Genomic DNA, 27,227 nt, shown 5'->3' on the forward strand with positions numbered 1-27,227 from the left:
TTGGTCGAGCACCGCAGCAAAAATTTCTCGAAAATTTTGGTCGAACTCCGAATTGTTCGAGTATAGAGTCGTTCGACTACCGAGGTATCACTGTATTACCGTTTCCTTCGGTACCTTGTCTAACCTAACCAAGGCATGTTCTTTCAATCGGACGAAGCCGTTGAATGGGAATTCTAGTCCCGGAGGGTAAAATTCTAAGTCCTCTAGAGGACGGGTGCCTATGCCCTCTAGAGTTATGGCACCATCAATATATGGAGCATGTAAGGCAAACCTCCAAGGGTTGTTTTTCTCGAAGGGAGGTAACTTCGATGCGTCCGGGGCTGAAGGAGGGGGCATCTGAGTTCCGGAGCGGATGAGACTTGCCACCATATCTTTGAGCTCCGTCATAGCTCCTCGGTCTGCCCTAGACTGTTGAAGATATTGTTGTATCTGCTCTTTCACAATATCCCTGACCATGGCGGCAGATAAAGGGGGCTCCCGAGCTTGATCCTCTAACGAAGCCCTGGACTTAGTAGACTTTGACTTCTTAGGAGTCACGGTTTTAGGTATAGCAATATGAACATCAGGATCCTTTGAGGGTCCCGGAACCGGTGACACTGATAATGGCAAAGCTGAAGGCTTAAAGGTACGTAGTGGCTTCACCTTGGGTCGTACAGGAATGGAGGAACCTAGAGGAGAAGCCGTAGGTTTATCAAAGCCGTGAAAGGAAGTAGAAGAGGAAGGAGTGTGGGGTGAAAGGGGGTCCACCAACTCAACACCACCTACCTGCTCATCCATGGGTTCCTCGTCCAGACCTAGGTAGGGCTCGGCCTCCGTCACTAAAACCTCTTCCTCAGTTAGAATGGTTTCTCTAATCACTTCAATTAACGGGGCCGCTGTCTCCGGTGGAACTGCTGCAGTAGTAGAGCCTGGGAATAGGCGAGAAGCCATGTCTCCATCAAGAAGATAGGGTGCGCCAGCAGGCGCATTCCTCCCAAACCCTGACACCCAAGGCCGGAGAGTAGCTCTCGCCTCCCTGAGAGATTCATCATCAGCCTGAAAGAGGAGAGGGAATTAATGATGAAGTCAAAACTGAAGTCAATATACAAAGAGCAATTAATTCTTCGCAAAGAATATTAACAGGGACACTAGAACCAACTTACCTCCTCGCTCAGGAGTAGGGCTGACAGCCCATAGCAGAGCATGCATGCCTCCGGAAACCATATCGTATAGGGGGCTTGTCCCGGTTCCCGAGAGAAGGATATGGCGCAATGGGCATGGGCCCGGCATAGATCATGGCCCATGGGATCAGTAAAGGCAGCGGAGCAGCCCCTGGCAGTGCAGCGGACTTTCTGTAAAAAGAAAGAAGACATAAGTCTGGATGTTCCTTGAGATTCTTGTCATTGACTTATGAATCAGAAACACTTAAATCTTAATTAATGTGTGAGTATGGTAGTAGCTAACACCTTAATAAAATAAGAAATTATAATAGAAAACCAGTAACCACATAGCATGAATCTCTAAACTTCATCGATATCACACTGTTAACTCCGGTTCTGGACTCCTGCTTGATCTCTGTTTTTACCGGAGGTCCGGTAGCAAAGGCCCGTCATCGTGATATCGTGACCGTCTCCGGTACGATAACATTATCCTCAATGAATGAGTTATCTCCAGTGAAGCCGGAGATACGATGAAAACGGGGGCCTTAACTGTGTAATTGTGATCAAACATGACAAAGGTTCGTGTGTAAAAGGCTTCAGCCGGAGTCCGAGTGCCGGATTTCACCGTTGCACTCCAAAAATCTGCTCCGGAACGATAACTAGTTCTCACCCAATGAGTATCCATTATAGCGGAGCATAACTCAAGGCGGAGCCAAGCATAACTCAAGGCGGAGCTAAGGGTGTCGGTATAAAACGACCCCAATTAATGACTCATACACTAACGTACCTAATAATAGTGTTAGCTATATTAACAGTAACCACATCAATAAATCGTTTATAATATTAAACGTACTATCATCAATTCTGATACTGAGAAGAGGCCTGAATAACCCGTGATCGTATAAAAACGGAGAACGGGAAATTCACCTCTCTTACTCAAAGAAAACGAGAGAAAGGATAACTCATACCTGTAGAACAGGAAACGAGCACTCTATGCTTTCGCTCTCAAGGTTACATATTAAAAATTAACATCACACAATAAATAAGAAAATTAATAAAATTGATTGCTTTTCTTAGTAATAGTAATAACGAAGAATAACGACAACGTAACAAAAAAACAAGGATATAGTCTAAAACGAACCCTCCAGGAGGGTACAAATTAACAGACTAAATCGCTAAGCTTTAAATCGTTACTATGCTTTAAAACGCTATCTTAAATCGCTATTCTTCGTAGGTCCAAATTGGACTTGTAAGCAAATAAATACCATAGTAAAAATTAATAATAATTAATGATAACATAAAAGGCCATAAAACGTAAGTGATATAACCTATCTGACAGAGTACCAGATGGGCAAAATTAACTAGAAAATTTACCGAAGCGAACATACCGAAAATGGCTGCCGATATCTCGGCAGGACAATCGCTTCCAAAACTAAAAACCACCATAATGGAAATAGAACAAATGCCCGGTACTGTCAAAAGCTGCCAAAACAAACTATGGTACTTAACATTGGTAAGGGTGAAGTAACAACGTCAGTCATGTTGAAATAACGAGAAATTCTTCGAAAAAACACTGTGCCCAAAAAAACTATGCTTGCTTCAAGTCCAATTAAAGAAGGATGTCCTAGAGGGCGCGCGTGGTAGGTGTCGTTGGGGAGTTCAACCATGTTATCTAGGGCCTGTCACGGCCCTCCCCATTGATGAAGGGATTATCTAAATGGAAGACAACCTGTGAATAGTGGTTTACACACGCCTTTGTTTAATACACGACACCTACAAGGTGTTCGCGCGAGGGTTGTAACCTCTGCATTCCATGCTTTTATCTTTCTCTAGTATATTTGGAAGATTTATATTAGGAAAGGTATAAGGAAGGACCTTTCTCACCGGCCGTCACAGGCCCCCCAGAAAATCTATTTTTGGGTAAGATGGCCATGTCGTCCTGATGGACCCGCCCTTCCCTTTCTATGAAAGGGCCGTAGGACCCCTCCCTACATACAGTATTTGTAGCACCTCGTGTTTCGCTACAAGGAATGCAGATGGCGCCAGAATCGGCGCAGGGCACGCTTACGAAACGGGAGAAGAGAGGGCCTTACGAATGGCTCTCCCCTTTTCTTTCTCGTTTTCGTTTTCTTGCCATTTGACCCCTACGAAGTGTTAACTCTGTTCGGGGTATAGATTGCTATGTGGCGTGTCAAGAATACGTCCGCTGATATTTACGATATCCCTAAGGTCTTTTTTAGGGATAGTCGCTCCAGGAGTTAGAATTCTAGGTACCTTAAGGTAAATTCTCTGGGAATATTGCCGTAGTTGTAATATACCCTAGGAAGCTACCTTAGAGGAACTTCCATCAGGACGACATGGCCATCTTACCCAAAAATAGATTTTTCGCTTCGCTCAAAATCCGTTTTTTAATACGCTGTGGCAGAGCCTCAGAAGGCAATATGATTACCTTGTCATGCAGTACTTTATTATCAGAGGTTGTATTTCTTTTCTTAGGATTACTGGCAGTGCTAGGTGGGGTTGCTGTCTCCTGTGGTAAATTTACCTTTGATTTTAAGGCCTTTGCATAGCTGGTTGATTTATTCAACAGCCTTTTTGCATGTCCCACACTTATGTGTTCTAAACTTGATTTGTTTAGGGCAGCTTCCTCCAACTTATACAGTTCGCATCTCCTATCAGTTGATTTATGATTCAAATTGCAATTTGAACACCTGGCCTCAAGTGTACATTCTCCATGATAAGTTTTGGAGCAAATACCACACATTTTTCCATTTTTGCAAACTTTGGATGGGTGTCCAAATTTAAAACAATTAAAATATTGCAGGGGCTTTTGTTTGAAAGGCCGAACTTTAATCCTTTCATTTTCAATAAAAATATGGAAATGTACATCAGCATCCTAGAAAGTAAGTATAATCATTGAAGTTCCAGGAACCTTATGCACTTTCCATACATTTAATGGACACATAGAAAGTATCTCCTCCTCTGTAAATTCGTACAGGTCCTTATTAAAGACCACTCCCCTTCCATAACTAAAGTTTAGATGAGGTTTCATTTCCAATGTAATTTCATCACTGCCTGTCTGTAAGTTAGACAGTATTGCAGACTGAGTCGAAGATTTGGCATGGATGAGATAACTATTCTTCCCAAAACGAGATATATCTCCAGGTGCTATGGTTCTTTTTTTTGGATAAACTTACATATCTTAAAATAATTTCCTATTATCCCTTTAGGTTCAGCTAAGAGCCACATTGGTGGTTTGGGTTTTCTCTGTGAAGGCATGGGTACATTTCTATCTTTTTCAAACCAATCAGCAGGTTTGTACACATCCAATTCCTTTGGGACCTTATCACAAAGAGCTCCCATGATGTTCAATTCGTTAATTTTGATACTACTAATATTACTTATGGCATTAAACGCTTCATCATGACTTTCAAAAGATATCCAAGAGTCCCATTTTTCATCTCCAAGTCTCATCCTTATTTCCTTTATCAATCCATAGCACTCAAATGCTCTATATATATCATCCTAATTTGTCTCTAATGGGATTTGGGAAACATGACGGAATCGTAGTTTCCCTGTGTTACCCAAATTACCCATATTAAAGGGTGGGATTTTCATGTTTTTTGTTGTTTTTTTGTTGGGGTACCTGCTTGAGAATTATAAGAAAGTATCATACGTTGGAAAGGAAATTTGTATTCTCCACTATCGGCACAATGAGAGTATACTTCCCAGATGGTCCACTCCATACCCTACCTGAAGGATAGCATCAAAACAGATAGAGGCACAGGTGTAAGCTAAACCCGCCTGTTAGGACTGAGACCAAGGTAATATGGAATCATCCTCCCCATATCTGTAATGATGGGCTTCCGGCCAAAAGCCGAGAGTCCCACCTCAAGGATTGGATCCCCCTGGATTCCGATGACCCAACCCTTGAGAGTAGTTCCGCCAAAAAGGTCCAAACCATCTTTGAGATGGCTGAGATCATCCAATACTCTCATATATAGCTTTGAATGCGAATACCTCCCAACCGTGATCCCTTCTCCCATTCATCTAAGCAGGCAGTAATAACGAATGTGGAAATATCCACGCCATTTAAATAAAATAGAAAAAAAAAATAGATAAATAAATAAATGAACAAATAAAATAAATAAATATATATATGCATACATCTACATATATATATAACTAAGAAAACTAATAATCATAGAGATAGGACATCAAGATGAAATAAAGTTGATAAAATTAGGAGAAGGTCGAAGTAATATTAAGCAGAAGAAAAAGATGAAAGAGAGAAATTTAGATTCGAACTGGGGGAGCAATTTCCCGAAGTTCGAGAGCCCTCTTGCCCGTCACCAAGATTCAGCACGGGAATGAAATGCCGTGCTGAAGCTCAATGACTTCATCAAGGCATTCTCTCATTAAGAGGGCCCTGCGTCACAGAGAAGTTTCTCTTGAATGCAAGGGACGTTGCAATGCCTCTGACATCGTGTGCTTTAGGGCGACGTGATGGAGGAGGGTCTGGATTCAGGGAATGATGGATGACCCTTCGAATCCAAGCTGAAATGGTATTCTTGGTGACCCTCCTCTTCGTTCTTCCCGTGCTCACAAACAGGGCTTGCACGCGAGGACGGACTGCAGCTGTTCTTTTAAGATAACGCCTCAGACTCCTTACTGGGCATAGTAGGAGATGGTCTGGGACATCTGTTACAGAACGAAGATTCGAAACCCTGAAGGAGTCGAACCGTGGGTCCGGAACCCCATGATTTTGAGTCTTGGCAACAAACTCAGGGACGAACCTGAACGTTACCTACCCCCATCCCCTTGAATGGGCGACGTCGTACGAGAGACCATGAAGTTCACTGACACGCTTGGCAGAAGCTAGAGCGAACAGGAACACCGTCTTCCAAGTCAGGTGACGATCAGAAGCCTGGCGTAATGGTTCGAAAGGAGGTCTCTTAAGAGCCTTGAGAACCCGAACCACGTTCCATGGAGGAGGTCTTACTTCCCACTGAGGGCAGGTAAGTTCGTAGCTTTGTATGAGCAAGGAAAGTTCCAGCGAAGAAGAAATGTCCAATCCTTTCAGCCTGAAGGCCAGGCTTAAGGCTGAGCGATAGCCTTACACTGCCGAGACTGAAAGGCGCATTTCCTCCCACAAATAAACAAGAAACTCCGCTATTGCTGGAATAGTGGCATCGAGGGGAGAGGAGAGATACCCCTCCCACGACACCAGCCACAGAAGACTCTCCACTTCGCCTGGTAGACCCCTGCAGATGACTTTCGCAGGTGTCGAGACATCCTCTCCGCAACTTGTTGCGAAAAGCCTCTCTGTGTGAGGAGATGCTGGATAGTCTCCAGGCGTGAAGCTGAAGCGAATCTACGGCTTTGTGGAAGATGTTGCAGTGTGGTTGCTCGAGTAGCTCATGTCGTGGGGGAAGTTCTCTCGGGAGTTCCGTCAGGAGCTGCAGAAGGTCTGGGAACCACTCTGCATGATGCCATAGTGGAGCTATCAAGGTCATCGACAGGTTGACCGATAGTCTGGTCTTGTTGAGCACTCTTCTCATCAGACAGAACAGTGGGAAGGCGTAGACGTCGATGTTGTCCCACCGTTGTTGGAAGGCTTCTTGCCAGAGTGCCTTGGGGTCCGGGACTGGGGAGCAGTACAGCGGCAGCTTGAAATTCAAGGCTATCGCGAACAAGTCCACTGTTGGGGAACCCTACAAAGTCAGGACTTTGTTGGCTACTAGAGGATCCAAAGACCTCTCGGTACTCATTATCTGCGAAGCTCTGCTCAGACTGTCGGCGAGCACATTCCTTTTGCCCGGAATGAAGCCGATAGTGGTATCGAGTGGACTTCGGCCCATCTCAGAATCTCTACTGCAAGATGTGATAGCTGTTGTGAAAAGGTACCTCCCTGCTTGTTGATATAAGCCACTACTGTGGTGTTATCGCTCATCACCACCGCAGAGTGGCCCGCCAGGGTCTGTTGGAACTGTTGAAGGTCGATATACAGCTTTCATCTCTAGCAGACTGATGTGGAGGTACTTTTCTGATTCTGACCACCGGCCTGAGATCCTGTGGTTCAGAACGTGGGGCCCCCACCTTCTTTGGACGCATCCGAGAACAGCATCAAATACGGGGGGAGGACGAGAAGATCCACTCCTTTTCGTAGGTTTCCGTCGGTCATCCACCACTGCAGGTCCGTCCGTTCCGCAGGCCGTATGGGGACCAGAAAGTCCGGGGAATCGTGGCCTTGACTCCACCGGGACTTGAGCCGCCATTGTAGGGATTTCATCCTGAAGCGGCCGTTTGGAACTAGGCAGGCCAGGAAGGACAGGTGACATAGAAGACGTAACCAAAATTGGGCTGGGAGCTCTTCCGGTCTGAGGAAAGGTTCTGCGACCCTCCAGCCTTGCTATCCTGTCGTCTGATGGAAAGGCTTTGTGGAGACCAGTGTCCAATATCATGCCTAGATATACCAGTCGTTGAGATGGAACCAGAGAAGACTTCTCAAGATTTACCATGATCCCTAGATCTTGGCAAAGTCCCAGAAGCTTTTCTTGGTGTCAAAGAAGGGTCGACTCCGAGTCTGCCAGGATCAGCCAGTCGTCCAGATAGCGAAGGAGACGGATGCCGATCCTGTGTGCCCACGAAGATATCAGGGTGAACACTCGGGTGAACACCTGTGGTGCTGTGGAGAAACAGAAACACAGCACCTTGAACTGGTAGATCTTGTTGTCTAGGCTGAATCTCAAGTACTTCCTGGAAGACGGATGGATTGAGATCTGGAAGTACGCGTCTTTTAGATCCAGTGTGCACATGAAGTCTTGCGGTCTCACTGCAAGTCTGACCGTCTCTGCTGTCTCCATGCTGAACGGAGTTTGTTTGACAAACTTGTTCAGGGCTGAGAGGTCGATGACGGGTCTCCAGCCTCCAGACGACTTCTTTACAAGAAAGAGTCGACTGAAGAAGCCTGGAGAGCCGCCGACGACCTCTTGGAGAGCATCCTTCTTGAGCATGGTCTCGACTTCTGCCCGAAGGGCTAGCCCCTTTGCCGATCCCATGGCATAGGAGCTCAACGACACTGGATTCGCTGTCAGGGGAGGAAGAGATGTCGTGAACGGGACGCGATATCCTTGGCTGATCACAGAGATCGTCCAGGAATCGGCCCCGAGTTGCTGCCACCTGAACTCGCAACTCTGTAGGCATCCCCCCACTGGTGGACACGCAGGGGATTTGCCAATCCTAGCGTTTGCGGCCTCCGCCGCTCCCTCTAAGATTCTTGCCTCCCCTGGAGGACTTCCCGCCCTTCCTATCCTTGACGGGAAAGGGCTGCTGTTTGGACACCTTTGCCTTTGCTGCCGGAGCTGGTTTCGATGTCCTAGACTGGCGAGGCTGTTGTTGTTGAGGTGCTGGAGGCTTGTAGGGTCTGGATGTAAGAGCCCTTTGCAGGAGAGAATCGTGATTCGACTTCCTCCACCTCTCAGGTGTCCGTTCCACATCCTTGGGCTCAAACAGGCTCTTTCCAAGGATGGAAGAGTGTCTGAGCCTGCAGACATTCATGGCTGGGACCTTCGTATGGAACCTCTCGGTCACCGCATCACGATGCTTCAAGATCGAGTTTGCCCACAAGCTCGAAACTTGGTGAGCCAGAAACTTGATGGTGTGCATGCCCGAGAGGAAAAAAGTCTCCATGGCCTTCCTGGTGCTCTCCTTGGACAAGTCCTCGGATCGCAACAGGATGCCCAGAGACCCCAGCCAGACATCCAGCCACGAAGTGGCCTGTATGGCACACTTTGCGACCTTCTCCTGGCTCAAGATCTCTGTAGCCGACAATGTCACCTGCCGGGCGGAGAGTTTCTCGTGAGAAATTCCCCTGGAGAACTCTTCCACGGAATGGTGGAGAGGAAGAGCTAAACAAGACTCCCCCATGATCTCAAAGTACCTCCTTTGCTGCACGCGAGGAGGTGGGAGGAGTTTGTTGCCGGCAGGGGGAACGGCTGGAGGAGGTGAGTTCGGAGAGCTGGCTCTCAACCTTGTCTCTGGCGCTCTTAACCACCTGGGACCAGGGCAGAGCCGCACAGGCCTTCGGAGGTTTCTGAGTGCCGTACACTTGGTCCAGAACTGTATCCTTGCCTTCGCAAGGGGCGGTCTCCGGGTCCTCGAACCTGTTGAGTTGCCTCATCAGACTCAGGACCTGCCAGAAGGCATGCTCCAACTCGTGTAGCCCTCCTCCTTGTGGACTGGCAGCAAAGTCTCCTGTCCCCAGCTGCTCTACTTGGGGAGACACGCGGACATTCTCCTGGGGTCTAGCTGGCTCTGGTCGAATCTGAGATGAAGACTTAGGGACAGTCTTCGAGTCCTTGGCCTTCCTCCTAGGAAGTATACAGGATTCCAATAAAGAAGTCTGAGGGCTCCTCGCTGCTCCCACATGAAACAATTCTCCTACTTGAGGTGGGGTTCCTCCCATTGGTGCCGTGGGAGAATGTCCCACCTCGCTGGACTCTCATGAGGACGGAAAGGCTTCGTCCACAGGGGAAAGAGAGACCATCTGAGGGGGGGAAGGGGCCTTCCTGACGGACTTCTTGGGAGCCAGTTTGACCCTAGGAGAAGTTACCACGAAGTCCACTCCTCTCCTCCTCTTCAGCGGGGACGAGGCTGCCGTTGGTTTGAGACCTAGATCAACGAGGGCCGGCTTAACAGCCTTGACGACCGCTTTGATCAGAGACCCGAACCAAGGCTGACGACTGACAGACTCTGTGTCAGCGACTCCCGCTGGAGGGAAAGGGATCGGGCGATCCTTAGGAGTGGATACCACAGGGCCTGCCTGAAAAGAAGAAGGGAGTTGCCTAGACCTCTCTGAAGAATCTGCTTCCTCCTGCAAGAGCGCTGCTCTGCGCTTACGCGATGGAGATCGTGACGATGATCTGGAAGTACGCGTCGCTCCCGAGGACTCGCAAGGTTGCCCGTGCTGCGAAACCCGGCGGGAATCGCGATCGGGGCGCGCTGGCGCTCGCGCGATGGTAAAATCGCGGGTTCGCGCGCGGGTGAACATTGGGGCGCATGTGCGCGGGCGTGCGGAGATGAAAGCGCGGGCGAGGGGGCGAGTGAACGCGCAGGTGAAGGTGCGCAGGTGAGGGTGCGCGCGGTTGAAGGGGAGAGCGGTGGCGCGCAGGGGAGCGGTGGCGCGTTAGGGAGCGATGGCGCATTGGCCGAGAAGGCGATCGGCTGCGAACAGGCGAGTTAGCACGTGGGCGCGCAGGAGACCTTCGGCGATCCGATGTGAGGGCGTGGGGGCGCGTTGGAGAGCGCTTGCGCGCAGGCAAAGAATCGCGCGGGAGATCGCTGACGCGTAGTGGCGTGGTCGGGAGCTATCAGATGGGCTGCAGGACCAGCAGGTGAAGTGGCGCGTAGGGGCGAACGCTCGCGGGCTTGCACCGGAGACTTCTCGTGGGCGCGCGAACTCGCAGAAGCTCGACCAGGTCTTGAAGAGCGCACAGGAGAGTGCACGCGATGGCGCACAGGCAAAGGCTGGCGCATGGGCGGGGTCTGCGGGCGCATAGGAGATCGACGGCGAGGGGGCAAAGGAGCAGCCTCCTTGCCTGTACCCAGATCCGGAGATCGTGGGCGCACGGGCGAACGTTTTTGCGCACTGCGCTCATTTGGACCAGGGCGTGCAGACGTACGCTGGCGAGCAGGTGATCGTGGGCGCTCAGGGCGCGTAGCGAGCCACGGGGTGCGCAGATGTGCGCTGGTGAGCAGGAGAGAGCTGGCGCAGAGGAAATCCCTGACGGGCTGGGGAGCGCTGACGCGCAGGCGAGCACTGGCGGGCAGGAGATCTACGGCGAGAAGAAGTGGGGCGTGAAGAGTCTGAAGGGTACACAGCAGGAGAGCGCTTGCGCGCTACAGTGCTCGAGCGCGCAGGTAACACCTGGCGCTTAAGGGACTTAGTCTCAGTGGGAGACAAGCCCTTATGCCCCGAAGCGACCGGTGCCCGTTAGAAAACGGGGTGCTTAGGCGCCCACAGCACATCTGCATCCGCAAACGGAGAAGGAAGGCTAGCAGGTCTGGCAGGCGGAGGTGATCGCGAACGATCAGCTGAGAGGTCTAGTGATGCAGCCGTAACGGTCTGCTCACGCCGAGGAGGCTCCTCTGCGGGAGACGTCAAAGGAGAAGAACCAAAGAGGCGCCTCCTAACCCCCTTGTAAGGGGAAGGAAGGCCTCGACGGCGAAGACGACCTTGAGGGGCAGCAACACCATCGTCGGTCCTCCGAAGAGGAGTCTCCGTCAGTGAACTCCCCCGGGGGGGAGAATCACCCGCAGGAGAGACCGTTGGACCAAGCTCCTCCCTCGAAGGATGATCGGCGGGGGGAACTGAGCCATCAGCAACAACAGCAAGAGTTTGGCCCCACCCGTCGGAGGCCTCTGCCACAACGTTGACAATAGACAAGAGGATCTACCTCTCCTACTACCGGCTACTGTTTGACAGCAGCACCCAACTGGATCAGGTCAAACAGGGCTTCCTTGGAGGGTGAGCCCTTAAGCCCCAAGGAAGCCCAAAGCTGCAAAAGATCATTGTTAGACACGGAATCATCAACATCAAAATCCTCCCCCGGAGGTGGAGGAGGAGCTGCCCCGCTATGGGAGGCAACTCCCTCTCCCGAACCCCGAGGTTGGTCAACAACAGAAAGGCTTACGCTACCACTTGACGGACCCTCGCGAGAGACCAATCGAGTGGGAGCTTCGGAGGAGGTTCGGGGAGCGGAAGAAGTCTTTGGAACCTTCCTTCTTCAAGGCAGCCTCGGAGGAGGTTCGGGCAGTGGAAGAAGAGTCTTTGGAACCTTCCTTCTTCAAGGCAGCCCTTGAAGGAGAAAGGTCATGCTTAGACTTCTTCTTACGTCGCCGGGAAACCTCTCCCACTGGGAGGTAGACCACTCCCTGCACTCACTACAAGTATTGTTCCTTTCACACCGTTGACCTCGGCAGTATGGACATAAGGAGTGAGGGTCGGTCTCGACCGCCGACATGAACGTTCCACAAGGGCGGTTGGGAAGTCCAGGGCACTTCCGCATGATGGATGGAGGCCAACTTCCAAGCACACAAGCTGTAAGTAAAAGCAAACAAATTAAGGCTGTCAAAAAAGCGAGGGTGAGACAGAAAGGTCTGATCATCACCCGAGCCAAAAGTGAAGTGAATCAGTTCATCGGTGTGGAGCTACCCCTCCCCCTACCCCCTCGCTAACTAGCGAGAGGGTAGTTAACCCTCGTTGAAAATTTAATGGCTCGTCATTTCAGCTACGCCGATAGTAATACCCCATGTAAATAGCGTGGTTTGTATTTCGGTTACGGAGCAAACTCGTTTTGTATCATGAGGGTACGATGGCGAGGAGCAAACAGTCGCCTAACTTCGTCGTTGTCAAGCTCCAAAGAGCAAGAACAAAGCACGGACGAATCCAATTCCCACTGGTGGAATGCCGTGGGGAAAACCTCTCAGGCGAAGGTGGTCTCTCCCATGGGATGGAAAAACCAACACCCATGTTGCTGATGTCGGGAATTCTCCCCACAAGCAGGTAGAATGCTGGTCAGTGACTGGTGGAGAGTAACTCGCAAGGAAAAGAAAGTTGCCCAACACCTGATGGAGGTTAACTCTCCCTTGGAAGGGGAAGTTGTCCAACACCTGGAGGCGGACCTCTGGGCAGCGCTCTCTGCTTCCCGTTAATGAGATAAGCTCAAATTGAAGGTTGGCATTGAGAGCTACCTGTGAAAAGTAGATGAAGTTAGCTCTTGGGTTCACCCTGAAGGGATCCCCACGCACTGGAAACCCCCAAAGGGAACCAGTCTAGCACTGCTTTCGTTCCTACGATGGAGCTGCAGGAATGAAGGCAAACAGAAGCAGTGAGTGCGGCAATAAACTGTAACACCGTCGGAAACCATTCCTTGGCGGGGAGACCAGAAAGCCCCATGGAAAGTAGGTGTTTCAGCATTCTTCTAGTGGTGGCCGCTGCAGTAAGGGAAGCGACGGAGTCTGCACTTACAAGAAGTCCAGGGTCAATATCTGAAAAGAATAAGGAATTTTTAAACTTTTAAGCTAGTTGCTTTTAATCGTAAGCCAGTTAAAAGGTTTTGATGGGAGAGCAAGACTATATCTTTACTCTACTGAGCTGGAATAAAAAGTGATGATTGTTTTCCCATGTTGGTGTGAGCGGGTAGGTTAGTCTATCCCCACTACCCCCCTGTGCTACCTAGTGGAGAGTAGTTACACCTTGCATAGGCTTGAACGGCTAGTTTCAGCTATTGCTGAAATAATACTCCTACCTAAAGCGTAAAATTTGTATATAATGCCAGAACAAGTAAATTTTAGCTTAAGGAGTGTTTAAGAGTGTATGAAAAGTTCATAAAAGCATTTAAATCGGAATGGGGTGGAACGCAACATCTACGATAGCCAAGGGATTATTTTGCTATACGTGTACAGTATTAAAGAATAGCTAGATTTGATTTATAACTGTCTTGCTCTAAGGCTGAAATCTAAGTGGCTAGTCAGTCTGCTGGCGAGAGGTTGGAGCTTCCACACCACCTGGCAGTAACTAAAGACATTTTTATGCATTACAAATGATAATATTTTTTTACTAATATGAGTTTGAATAATAAAGAATATGAATACTGTAATGTTTTTGTATAAATGACGACCTCTCAATTTTCCTATATTCCAACTCTCTTTGTCAATTTACTTAATTTACTTTTACATGGATAATGAATGAATGATTGAATAGTTCCAACAAGCATTAGAGCTTACTGTAGTGTGTGCAATTTGGTTGTCTCAACAAGATCGAATGACTAATTGTACCTCACAAAACCAGAGAGTGTTACACTATGGTATTTGGAGCACACACTTGGTATGATACAGGGAGACCAGTAGTTGCCATGGTGCATCCAGATTCAGTCTTCCTTACAGTATATAGAACCACCACCTTTTTGAAGCAAGATAAATCTGAATAGCTAGAGGCGAGCCACCTAACATTTGTCAGGATTTATTTTATGTCATCCTCGAGTTGTGCAATAGTTTCCAAAAATAGTTCCTTCCTTTTTAAGAGGTTTTAGTCTTGGATTTAATCATCTTTCACAAGGCAATGCAGTTGCACCCAGGCAAAAGTCTTACTACACAATTGTACACACTTACCCAAAGGTGACCTTGAGGTAGCTACACAGCAAGGTAACTTCATCATCTAAAGCTTTGCAAGTGGAAGCAATTTATCATTACAATACAAGTGCAACACTACTCCATGTTATAAAAAGAACTAAAATTCTTAGAAAATAAAAATGTTCAACATTTAACATACCTGACCAACTGAATTCAGAATGCCACTTTCACTTGTTATGGCTACTGGAAGGTTAGAGTTTGATATACGTCTTTTACGAAAGCAGCAAAAGCATCTTCTTATAGCATTCAATAGCAAAAGTAGCAGAGATTTGACCTTCTTTACTGCAACCAGAACAAACATTATCTGCAACAAGAAAATTCATATATTAATTAAATCTGTAGCAACAACACAGTACATTAGCAAAGCAATAACAATAAATGCATTTTGTATCACAAAGAGGAGCTAGCAATCGGCAAGCTAGCGATCCACAAGCTGACGATTGGCCATCAGAGAAGGACGAGCTAGCAATTGGGGATCTAGCGATCAGCGATTGGCAAGCTGGTAATCGGTGACTGGAGAGCTAACAATCGGCGAGACTGGAGCTAGCAGAGAGAAAAGCTACAGTAGCTCGAACAGCTGGTCAGCGAACAGCCAAATGACAATCTGGAGACAAGATGTGCCCCTTGGAACGGCAAACATCCTCAGGGGAACGAGACCTTGTCGATACGTCATGAACCGGGGTTCGTTGATGAGGAGGCGAGCGATGAGCTAGCGATCGGCAAGCTAACGATCGGCGAGCTAACGATCGGCAAACTGATGATCAGCAAGTTGATGATTGCAATCTGCGCGCTGGTGATCAGCGATCAAAACAAGAGTAATGTACATTAATAGTAATGAAAAAAGGTTAAAACACTGGAGCTATTGTTTGCGATGACTTCTGAACGCATAGAAACGTGATTTCTCTGTAGTTTTTCATAGCAGTGCTTGAACCTGGTTTTCATCATATTACAAATGCTTCCTTACTTAATTGAGCTAATAATCTATTTGTTTTTCCTCTAAGGTAAGTCAATTTGCTTGCGATTAAACATTATCACATTGTATCTATGTTCTGGCAAGCAGAACATGTTTTGCTATATGTGTCAGCTCCATGAGCTAGCATTTCGGCATTATCAATTATACAAACTTGACAAAGGGGAGAGTTGTACCTTCACGGTCCAACCTCTGTTCGTACGTGGACTTGGATTCCATTATCAGACTAAATATATTTTTACTCTAACTTTTCATTATTAACATGAATTACATAAGGGGTATAATTACATTGGATATTCCAATATTGAAAACAAATAACAGAGGTTTAGAATATAAAACACTAGGACCTTTATTTGGTTCGAACAAGTAACTTCTGAAACAAGCACCATCTATTCATGTTTTTCTGAACCACCCAGTAGAGGGAGGCTCCTGTGGTCTGTGCCGAGATGACAAAAGGAGCAAACCGGGAATATTTTATTAAAATATGTAATTTCATTAATACAGGATCCGCCAGTAGCACTGTATATAGGATTCAATAGTGTATTTGCAAAGATCTATTAAATTATGTGGGTTCCAATGTCCTAACTAGTATTGCACTATTCTATAATGAAACCGATACTATTTATTAGCCTAATGTAGGCATGGATTGATTTACGATATGTGGACTTCGTTTAACAAGTCAAGAATAAAACACAGCTAATAGTAACGTTACAAATATGACTATGCAAACATATGATGATGTTATCTTCGGAAAGTCTTAACCTAAGCTTAAGTTTGGCCCTTTTCCTTGGGCCTTGACATTCTCGATTTCGTCTACACGACCTTCAGGATTGGGATTCATTATCTCTAAACTATGAAAAATTATACCAGCTTACCTGTGTTTCCCTGTCACTTCTGTCCTGATATCATTTGCAATTGTATTCTATTACCGGCAATACTCCGTTATGTCACATTTGATAGCTTTTCAGCACAATTAATGCTTATAAACTGCAGACATTCAGCGCACGGTCGAGTTTCTTTCATCTCTCTGCCACCGCAGAGAGGATGCGTTTCTCATAAAATATATAAAATAATTTAGTGAAAACTTCGAATAAAAAATGAATTACATGGTGCATTTAAAAAAATGTATAATACACAACACTATAAAATAATAATATCTACAAGAAAAATTACTGATATCCTATATTGTCGAAATAACTAATATTAATAAAGAATGTTTTCAATTAGAACGTAACTTGAAAACAGTGTTTTGACATATAAGACGCCCGTTTGCTGTCATTAACCTCCTCTTCTTCTCTTCAAAGCCAAAATGGATTTTTTGACAATGTATCTCAGCATCTAAAACTCAATCTATGGTATATATATATATATATGTATGTGTATATATATATATATATATATACACATAAATTCGGCAATAAACGCGTACTTGAATAGGATGTAATTTTCTTATATATATGAGCTGTCTATGGGATAAAAATTAAAAAAAAAAAATAACTAATTTACTATAGACAAACAAATATGACCCAGACACTTACACTAAAAAGAACAGTAAATAAGCATTAATTTTAACAACTGAACATGTGGGAAAGATTAAGATTTAGCTCTAAGGCACAAATTATGGTAGAAACATTTCTTGTGAGGCATATCTTTGATTATTGTATTTGGAGTTGGGTCATATATGGTCGTTACAAGATCCCACTTAAAAATTAAATTATAAGCAGAGATTTCACAAGACAGGTAAATATAATCAGCTTAGAAAACCAGAAAACACTAGTTTTAATATTACAGTGGAGCACTGCACTACTTATAAAATACAAAAACAGAGTTACACTAAGTATTCTGTTCTAGTTGAAAATAATAGGAAAATAACCAAATATTTAAAAAATACTAATCTACCCTATATAATAAAGAAAATTATCTGGCTATATATATATATATATATATATATATATATATATATATATATATATATATATATATATATATATATATATATATATATATGTGTGTGTGTGTGTGTGTGTGTGTGTGTGTGTGTGTGTGTGTGTGTGTGTGTGCGGTCACGCACAGCTCTCCCCGCCGCTCAGATAGAAGAAGAGGGCATAGTTGTACCCCAGTGAGAGGGAGGGGTGCATGTGTGTCCATATCTAACAATATTTAGTCGTCATTTTTGATAGGTCGCGTACACTAGTCTTTTATAATAGGAGATTCTGGTGAAAGACTTTCACACATTCTCAGTTATATTGACAGGGCTTTCTTCGATCCTCATCCCCGGAAAGTGCATAAAAAATAATGTTTTTATAGAAAAAGATAAGCAAATGAGCAACTAAAATACAAGAGGAAAAACGAAAACAGAAGCAACGGTCGAAGAGCATTTCTCTCCAGGAAGCCCATAGCTACTATGTAAAGAGACTATTGAGCAGTATATTTGCCAATATATCACCCTCTCCATGCTGGAAGGATTGCCAGAAGTTCTAGCTGTCGCTGGGAAAACTACCAAGAGGAGTAGAGACTCAAGTTCTTACTCAAAGTGAAGGAAATGTAAGATCTGAGCATATCGTACTTCAGCAGACGGGTTAGTTGGTAAGCATTCAAAAAGTACCTTTGGCATAAGCGAAATATGAAATATCTAATATGTGACTTTATCGATAATCGGATTGATTTGTGGTCTGTAAATACAAAGGATGCCCGTGTTATTTTGAAAGTTGTTGAATACTTAATGTCGCTTCCATACTCAAAACTAAATTTTTTGGTTCACATTATTTGAAAAAGACAGTTTAGGTAAAAATAGATGGGTTCCTTTCCCCACACGTCAATTGTGAAAAGAGGATGGATTGAAAATTTCGCAGACAAAATTTTCAAATAATTTCAGAGCAAACATGTCTATCAGTGTGAATATTCTTACATTATTGTGAAAAAAAATATATGGTTTTCCACCTCCTATTGGAACTAAATGACAAGGATATAGTCAATTTGAAATTTTGGATATTTAAAGCACATGTTATACACCAACACACACACACACCAACAACAACATCAACATCAACAGCAAATACAGCCTTTATAAGTTCACTGCAGGACATAGGCCTCAGACATGTTTTTATTCATGTCTGGGGTTTGAATATCATCACCAAGCTGGCCAGTGCGAATTAGTGATGTTGGGGGACTTTGGTGGCCCTGACTAGTACAGCTTTGCTGATCATGGCGATGCACAAACCCTTTCACTACGTTAAGGTATCCCCACTCAGAAAGGGATATATATATATATATATATATATATATATATATATATATATATATATATATATATATATACACATGTATGTATATATATATATATATATATATATATATATATATATATATATATATATATATATATATATATATGCACACATACACACACACACACACACACACACACACATATATATATATATATATATATATATATATATATATATATATATATATATATATATATATATATATATCACTAACTATTACTCCACTCCTACTGTTTTAAATAAACAGTGCTACTCAACGAGCAGAAAGCTCCCTGTTGCCATGGTTACAGTATAAACAACCATCACGATTTTCTGTCAACGGTGGTAACAGCGCATTGTGAGTGCAGCAACTACAAAACTCACTAAAGTATTCAACATTACTATTTACTAATTCGGGTAACTTGCAATCATCTGTGGCTCTAATGGTCCCAGAACTCCGTGTGCTCAGTTTGAAAGTCATCTTGAAGAATATCAACGGTGAGTTTGTATTGCATTTTAATGGACAGTTGGTGTTTATGCATGTCAATATTATTTTCTCTATTATGGGTGAGTACTCGGCATTGGCTTTATACGTGTTATTATGATATTTGCGTTAAATGCAAGAAATACTAGTTATGTAAACAGACTTGCAAGGGCACTGACCGGAAAAATAACTTACCCTAAGAGTACACTGTAATAATACATATAGGCAAGAATTACAAATACCAATAACCATTAAAATAATTCAAATAATACAAATAATCATAATAAATAAAATAATAATAAGGCAAAATAATAATAAGGCTAAATAGAATAATTAAAATAACAACATTAATAATTGAAATTTAAATAGAATAATTAAAATAACAACATTAATAATTGAAATTTCCAATGCTCTAGGAAAAAATAAGACACATTAATCACCCAGAGATATCGCTTGATAAAAAGGAGCACTCTGTCAACTACAGATGTCGAAGTTCTCGTCAACGTTCATTCAAGAATAATCTCCAGTTATTAAATTCTCTTGATGCCAATGACAAGAATATCCAGTGGAATCTTAGTTTAATAGTCTGTTTCATCTGTTAATAGAAAAATATCTCGATTACAAGCAAGATAAGCTAGCCTGAAAATCACACACACACACACACACACACACACACACACACACACATATATATATATATATATATATATATATATATATATATATATATATATATATATATATATATATACATATTCATATATATTTATGTATGTGTGTAAATATATATGTGTATGTATGTCTGTGTAAATATATATGTGTATGTATGTGTATAAATATATATGTGTGTGTATGTGTGTGCGTGTGTGTGTAATTTTCAGGCTTTCTAATTTTAGTTTTAATACAGAGATCTTTATACATACACACACACACTCATATATATATATATATATATATATATATATATATATATATATATATATATATATATATATATATATATACATATATATATATACAGTATATTTTATACATACACACATGTATATATACATAAGAACGGATAAGGAACAATACAAATAATGTCTTGCCACTTCAGAGAAAAAGGCGAAAGGGTATAACGTATAGACAATAGACAGAGAATGTCAATGTTCGGGATAGTTGAAATTTAAAAAAATAATATTTATTACAGTTCTAATATACTCATAAATAAAAAACATTTACTCTTATAAATTCCATTTAATCCCCCATTTGCCAGACTACAATAAGCTCTTCCAAGATACAGTTGTTGGGAAAAAACGAGGAGGTAATACTAGTTCATACTTATGAACCTTTCTGCGTTAATACTTTCTTACTGTTCGTTTTCCTTCGAAGATTATCCCAGTTGCTTCACACACACACACACACACACACACACACACACACACACACACACACACACACACACACACACACACACATATATATATATATATATATATATATATATATACATGTATATATATATATATATATATATATATATATATATATATATATATATATATATATATATGGAAAGGAGCCATGTAAAATATTGACCTCAGGTCGTATTGGGATTTAATGAAATTGTAATGATATTGATTTTCGTCTGGGAAATTAAGAACTCTGATAGTAAGCAGATACTACTTAAAAATACTCCATCATCGGTTGCTTTCGTAATAAAAAATCAAATAAGGGAATCTTAAATATACCTACACACATGATAAATATTTTGCCTTGACCTCTTTATAAAAAGACTTTAAATTAGAACGGATATTCTAAAAAGTAAAAAAAACAAAGAGAGAGAGAGAGAGAGAGAGAGAGAGAGAGAGAGAGAGAGAGAGAGAGAGAGAGAGAGAGAGAGAGAGAGAGAGAGAGAGAGAATCATCACCAGTGACCGCCATTATCCTAAGTTACAATTACTTTCCCCCTACAGAGTATACGCCTCTGTCCAAACTAAATTCCCGGGACTTAGGAGAAGTGTGTGAAGCTCTTCCACTAGATCTTCCTCTTCCGACGGCCTTGGCTCTGCCCTTGGAGGATTCCTATTGGAAGAGGAGGGCCTTGGCTCATTATCCTCCACCAAACTTACGTTTGAAGGGTAAGAAATGGAATGGCATTTCAGTTTACTAGGAAATTCGTGAAATTTAAACTATTTGAGACTAAAGAGATTACTTAAACCACTTTTGACTCGACTGCCTTCGCCTTCAAACTCATATGTTTACGCAGTCCGACAACAAAACCGGAGAAAAAGGACAGTGAGAGACAGAGGGGATGGAGACGCCGAAGGAAAGCAGGAGGGAAAAGGAGAGGTCGAAGGAGGAGAAACTCCCGTAGGAGGGAGTCGCATAGGTAGCAGCAGCAGCTCCAGCAAGAGGCACACGCCCACGAAGACGGCGTCCTCACACCCATACGCTGCTCTTTCTGCTGGGCTTCCCCCAATCAATGTTAGTTGTTAGGTCTTGGCATCACTTCTGAAGGACGAGACTTGTACCTTTCACTGTTTTGGATTAGAGTTTTCTTGCTTTAGGGTACACTGGGGCTCGCTGTTCTTATTCCTCTTCCTCTTTTTTCATTAAGTTTTTATAGTTTACATATGAAAGATGAGATTTGGTGTTGTTGTTGTTCTTGAAATATTTTATTTTAACTGTTTGTTGCTTCTCTTGTAGTTTATCTATTTCCTTGTTTCCTTTTCTCACTGGGCTATTTTTCTCTGTTGGGGCCCTTGGGCTTATAGTATCTTGCTTTTCCAACTAGGGTTGTAGCTTAGCTGGTAGTAATACAACAACAACAACAACTACTACTACTACTACTACTACTACTACTACTACTACTACTACTACTAATAATAATAATAATAATAATAATAATAATAATAATACTTCAAGTGACGTTAAATACAGGTCTCGTCAGAATTCGTCTGGTTTTCAACTTGTTAAGTAATGTCCAACTGTGAACCCACAGGTTACATGATCTGAATTCCAATATTTTCATTAGTAACTGAAATTAGCATTTGTTCTACTAACTTTCCATCAACCGAATAACAATTTTTCATCAGTAACTAAAATGGGACATAGTCAGAATGTCTACTATATTCATTAATGGTTAAGTCAACACACCAGAGTTTTTCATTGTACTACAATAAATACAATTTGAATTACTATCTTTCACGCAACATAGAATTAGGGAATCCCAAGCAACGAGAAGCAACACTTAAGATAAAAATGAAAATCAATATTTTAAAAATTCCGAATATTCTGTCATCACGTCAGCAACTTTTAACTTATTATCCACTTTAACGAATCACTGAATTTCGATCGATAACCACACAACTGTCTTCCCTTTACTGTTGCAAAATGACCCGACTCATCTCCTACTCAAACAGGTCATAAGATGCGAAGATCAATGGCAGAAAGCTTATCTCGAGACTCATCTCGCCCAAGCAATCAGTGCCACGTCAGATAACAAGAGAGGATGGCGGCTTCTGGCACCTCTGCTCAAGCTTTGCGAGAACCACGTGAAGTATCTACACCTGAGCTCGCTTGCACCTGCCACTCCAAGCAAGGAGGCAAGAAGGTAAACCCCTAATGCACAGCACTTATTAAATTCGGGTTGTGGTGGCCCATTGGAAACGTCTTTTCTCAATGTTCGAATCCCGCTAAAGCTCGATAGCTTCTTGTAGTGTCTGCAGCCTCACCCTCCTTGTGAGATAAAGATTGGGGGGAGGGAATTTAGGGGAGCATATAGGCCTGGCCTTCCTTTGTCTCATATGTATATATGGTAAGTCCCTATGGTATTGTCCTGCTAGCTAAGTCATTGTCACTGTCCCTTCCTTCTGCCATTCATGAGTGACCTTTAAAACGAGAAACAGGTGGGTTAAAGGTATATGAATAAAATGCAAACATCGCTAATTGATGTTCTACGATCTCCTTTTCAAATTCAGCGTTTGCTGACCAGGCCTGTTTATTGACATATAAGGTGATGGTGTTATGAGTACACAAGAGGTCCCATTACACCAGTTAGGTTAACTCGTCCCAATTTTACTCTGGTTTCCTCCACGGATCTGTGGTGATTTCGTGGCCTCTAGTATAAAGCTTTATTTTTATTCTCTGCTTCAGTATTTAGTTTCTATAACCTTATCATTTATTTTCGAAGAAGGCAAGACCTAGCAGAGTGGCGTTTAGATCCTTACATCGTTTTTTTCTTATTACAGTCCCTGGCCAGATAGGGTATTTGATTCCTGTCCCTTCGATCTTTTCATAAAGTTATTATTATACTTCTAAGTGAGGGAAGACTAGGAATTCTTCACAAATGCTTACGGTCGAAGGAAATCAGTAAAGATACATTGCTTTTATGAATCAAGGCACTCTCTCTAAACCAATAGCTTCATGTAGTGCAAGTCATTGTTTCATTGCAGAGACAGCGCCAACGAGGAGCAGGGAAGTCTTGAACATCTGAATATGTACGACGTCCTGACAGCTCTGCCAAATCTCGAGGTAAGCAGTCGTGATCCTATTACATGAACTCAAAGGGTCTATTAGCATTTTACCAAAATATACTAATAGGTGCATGCATTAGATCTTGACATTCTTTTCGGAGATTTACACGTTATAAATATGTGTAAAAAGGGGGGAAATACATTCAAGTAGAATACTCAACGGTAACGAGACCAATGTCGACTTACACGGCCTACGTCTTCTTTCTCACCGTTATCTTTACATTAAGGGGTCGGTTGCCTGATGCGCCCTCTCCAATACCTTCTATCAAAGTAATAATCTTCTACCAAACCTTTTCTCTCCATTCCATGCTTCACGTTATCTCGCCATCTAATTCTCTGCCTTCCCCTCGATCTTTTCCTTCACACCAGGTTCCTCCCAATCCCTCCTCACTCCCTCCTCACCATCCATCCTCACCATCTTAGTCGTGAAACTCTGATCACCTCTGTAATCTTCACTATGCCTGCCATTCTTCTTATTTCACCATTTTCCAATCTTTCAAGCAGTGATATCCCCATAATCCATCTCAGCACTCTCATCTCTGTTTTCTCATCACAGGGTCTAAGTATACGCTATCAAACAGTCGTGGAGGGAGGCGACCTCTGTTGGGGGGACCACGGTATCTCTGTACAAGACGCTTCTTTTCTATCGGCAGCTGTTTTATCCGGGAAAATCACTCGTCTCTGGTGAGGAACTTTCTGTAATGTACAAATTGCCTTGCATATAGACTGTCGATGGCATTTTTAGACAGTAATCTCCCTTATATATATATATATATATATATATATATATATATATATATATATATATATATATATATATATATATATATATATATATGTGTGCGTGTGTGTGTTCACGCTCAGTGGCAAGACGTATAACTACTCGGTTTCCCACCGTTACTCGTGTAGGGAGAGAGAGAGAGTACTCATACCTTGGTGAGAGGGGATGTAGTTAGGAAAGGTGGAGGAGGTGGGAAGGGTTGAATGTGTGTGCATATATCTAAATATTACGCAGTCATTTTTGACGGGTCGCTTACATTAGTAGAGAATAATTTGCTTATCAATATATATTTTATCTCTCTACTCTTTAGCGTCTACGAAAGTTGTCTAGACGACGATCGCACAGACGTCTTGCTGAGGAATCTGAAGAGCCACGAAACCCTGAAGGAGCTGGATCTTCAGAGTAATTTCATCTCGTGCGCGTCCCTCCCAGTTTTATGTGACCTGATCACCTCCACCTCTTTGCAATCACTCTGTCTTCTCCATAACCGGATTGGTGGGTATTTCCCTTCTTGGTCTCATTGTGACTTGGACCTGTATCCTCGGATTTTATGTCAGCATCGTAGCTATGCTTTTGAGAGGACACTTAGTAAGATACTTGAAATTAGTGGTTTCTCCCTGGGACAGTAAGAAGTTTAAAATTACAATTCTGTCCTTGAGACAAGAATTAAAAATACCCAAATTTTTCGAAGTAAGATACTGATTTTGAATACCGTGGATATTACCTAATAGGAAATTAAGTATGTTATGATTAAAGTCTTATTAAAATACTTAAAATAGTTCAAATTTTACCCTAGTTTAAAACTCTGTCAAAATGCGTTGCGTTACTTTACTACGGGATTTTAAAAGTTATTGTATCTTGTGCTATCAGTACTATGTCCGATTTTATTATTCACTTAAGATGAAAAATTTAAAGAGAATATGTGGAAAAGCTTGAGTTATCAACACCTCTCACGTTCCGCATATATCTATCTATCTATCTATCTATCTATCTATTTATATATATATATATATATATATATATATATATATATATATATATATATATATATATATATATATATCATAGTCTTTGTGTCAGATGTTTATAAATGTCCGTGAGAATGATTTAACCACACGTATACATTACCAACTCGTATGACCCGATCACAAAAATGTGGGACTTGACCTGCGTCTCCTCCACAGGTAGCAAGGGCGCCAAGATCTTGGGCGAGGCATTAGCAAAAGCTCCCTCTCTGAGATCCCTGGTAATCGACCTCAACCCACTTTTGAGCGAGGGAGGTATAGCCATTCTAGATGGAGCGGCCAAGGGAGGGCAGCTCCACGTCCTGTCCATGGCTGGGTGCCGTCTCATGGACGAATGTTGGCACTACGTCGCTCAGGCACTTACGTCAGTGCCAATGCTCCAGTACATTTGCTTGGCGTCTAACCCTTTTCGCCAGGTACGAATGGAGACATTTGTCCATATATCTTTCATCAGATTTGAGAGTTGAAGATTTGTTATTGATCACGACCATATGTATTTGGTATTTTCTCATTAACTGGCATTACTGTGTTGAGATGTAACAACCGTTTTGAGTAATTGATAATTTTAAAGCACCGTCAACGATAAGAACAAAAACTAGAACGATTATAACAACAATGTTATTATAAATACTAATGATAATAACAAAATAATAAAAATAATAGTACTAATAATACAATTTTGTGTCTGCATTTTAATAAATTTCGAAAAGCAATTAGAAAGATGAAAGTAGTACAAATTTTAGATTGCTCAGTACCGATAAGTTGGTCTTAATAATTACAAAAAATCCTTAGTGATAATACTATGGCATGCCTCGTTGCTACTCTAACTTAAACAATCAATTCTTAATGAAGAAAAACGTTTAATCCCCAGAAACCGCCAGAGAGCGTGAGATCAGCAGCAAACAACGTTTCGAAAAGAGGTCGCGTCCTGTTAACTAACCTTGATGGCAAGACATATCTCTTGGGACACGTCGAAGAGGGTCGTACCTTACCGGATCCTCTGCTGAACCTAAGGAATAAGTTGGCTACACCTCTTACTCCTGAAGCTGCTGACGAAGACATTCAGCATTACCTTCCTCTTCATGGAATTTACCTTAATCCTGAGGATTTCATGGTTGAGGAGGAACTGGAGGGACTTTGTCTCTTCTCTAAGAATTTGAACCCTGGGCAGTGAAAGAGAGTCAATGGGAACATTGAAAAGTTTTGACCCTGGGCAATTCAAGTCATTTTTACCAGCAATGATTTAGGTGAAGAGTTCTTTGGATGTGGGCGTTGAAGGGCGAGTTTGACTAATAATAAAAGAGGGATGGGATTTTGGTAGAGGCCAATAGCAAAATGTTCGGTGTACATTAAAACAAAAGTTTGGTGATGCCTCAGAGAATTGCGTTCGAACCATAAACAACGGGAACAAAATATTATGGTTATAATCACCAAGAAAGGGAAGTTACAGCCACAAGCTGAAGACAAATATGATTTTACACTTAAGCACCAGAGGTTCAAATCTTAATTTCAACAGAAGTCATTTAGGGATAAGTAATTGTAAGTAGGAAGACAGGTTTTGAATAAACAAGCAAATAAAAGAATTTGTTCGTATGTAATTAAGGAATTACATTTTGATCACATTAGCGAAGAAGGTTTCAGTTAAAGACAATACGAAAAAAAAGTCTATCCCAAAACGACATAGGGATGGGATATTTTTATCTAAATCTACAAAAGCAGGTTTTTGAACAAAATGACCATAGTCGCCAGTAATAGATGAACAGGATGGGTCTTATCTAAATCTACAAAAGCAGGTTTTTGAACAAAATGACCATGGTAGCTAGTAATAGGGGGATTGTTTTGTCCT

General features: G+C 42.7%; 2 protein-coding genes across 2 annotated transcripts in view; one reads left to right on the top strand and one right to left on the bottom strand.

Moving 5' to 3' along the window:
• LOC137630550 (receptor-binding cancer antigen expressed on SiSo cells-like) overlaps positions 1 to 16,346 on the bottom strand; it is a 109,399-nt gene extending 93,053 nt beyond the window's left edge. The window contains exons 1-2 of the mRNA XM_068362070.1: positions 16,179 to 16,346; positions 14,473 to 14,637 (exon numbers count right to left, since the gene is read on the bottom strand). Coding sequence (XP_068218171.1) covers positions 14,473 to 14,634 — 162 coding nt within the window. The 5' untranslated portion in view covers positions 14,635 to 14,637; positions 16,179 to 16,346. The remainder of the gene's footprint in view (positions 1 to 14,472; positions 14,638 to 16,178) is intronic.
• A 2,669-nt stretch (positions 16,347 to 19,015) lies between these two features.
• LOC137630292 (dynein regulatory complex subunit 5-like) lies at positions 19,016 to 26,846 on the top strand. Its single transcript, XM_068361737.1, has 9 exons — positions 19,016 to 19,070; positions 21,014 to 21,178; positions 21,307 to 21,524; positions 22,463 to 22,653; positions 23,495 to 23,573; positions 24,132 to 24,259; positions 24,667 to 24,851; positions 25,541 to 25,797; positions 26,253 to 26,846. Exons 1-9 carry the CDS (start codon positions 19,016 to 19,018, stop codon positions 26,553 to 26,555), a joined length of 1,581 nt encoding a protein of 526 aa, XP_068217838.1. The 3' UTR covers positions 26,556 to 26,846.
• The last annotated feature ends 381 nt before the right edge of the window (positions 26,847 to 27,227 follow it).

Source organism: Palaemon carinicauda, chromosome 38 (genome assembly GCF_036898095.1).
Source record: "Palaemon carinicauda isolate YSFRI2023 chromosome 38, ASM3689809v2, whole genome shotgun sequence".
Taxonomy (NCBI): domain Eukaryota; kingdom Metazoa; phylum Arthropoda; class Malacostraca; order Decapoda; family Palaemonidae; genus Palaemon; species Palaemon carinicauda.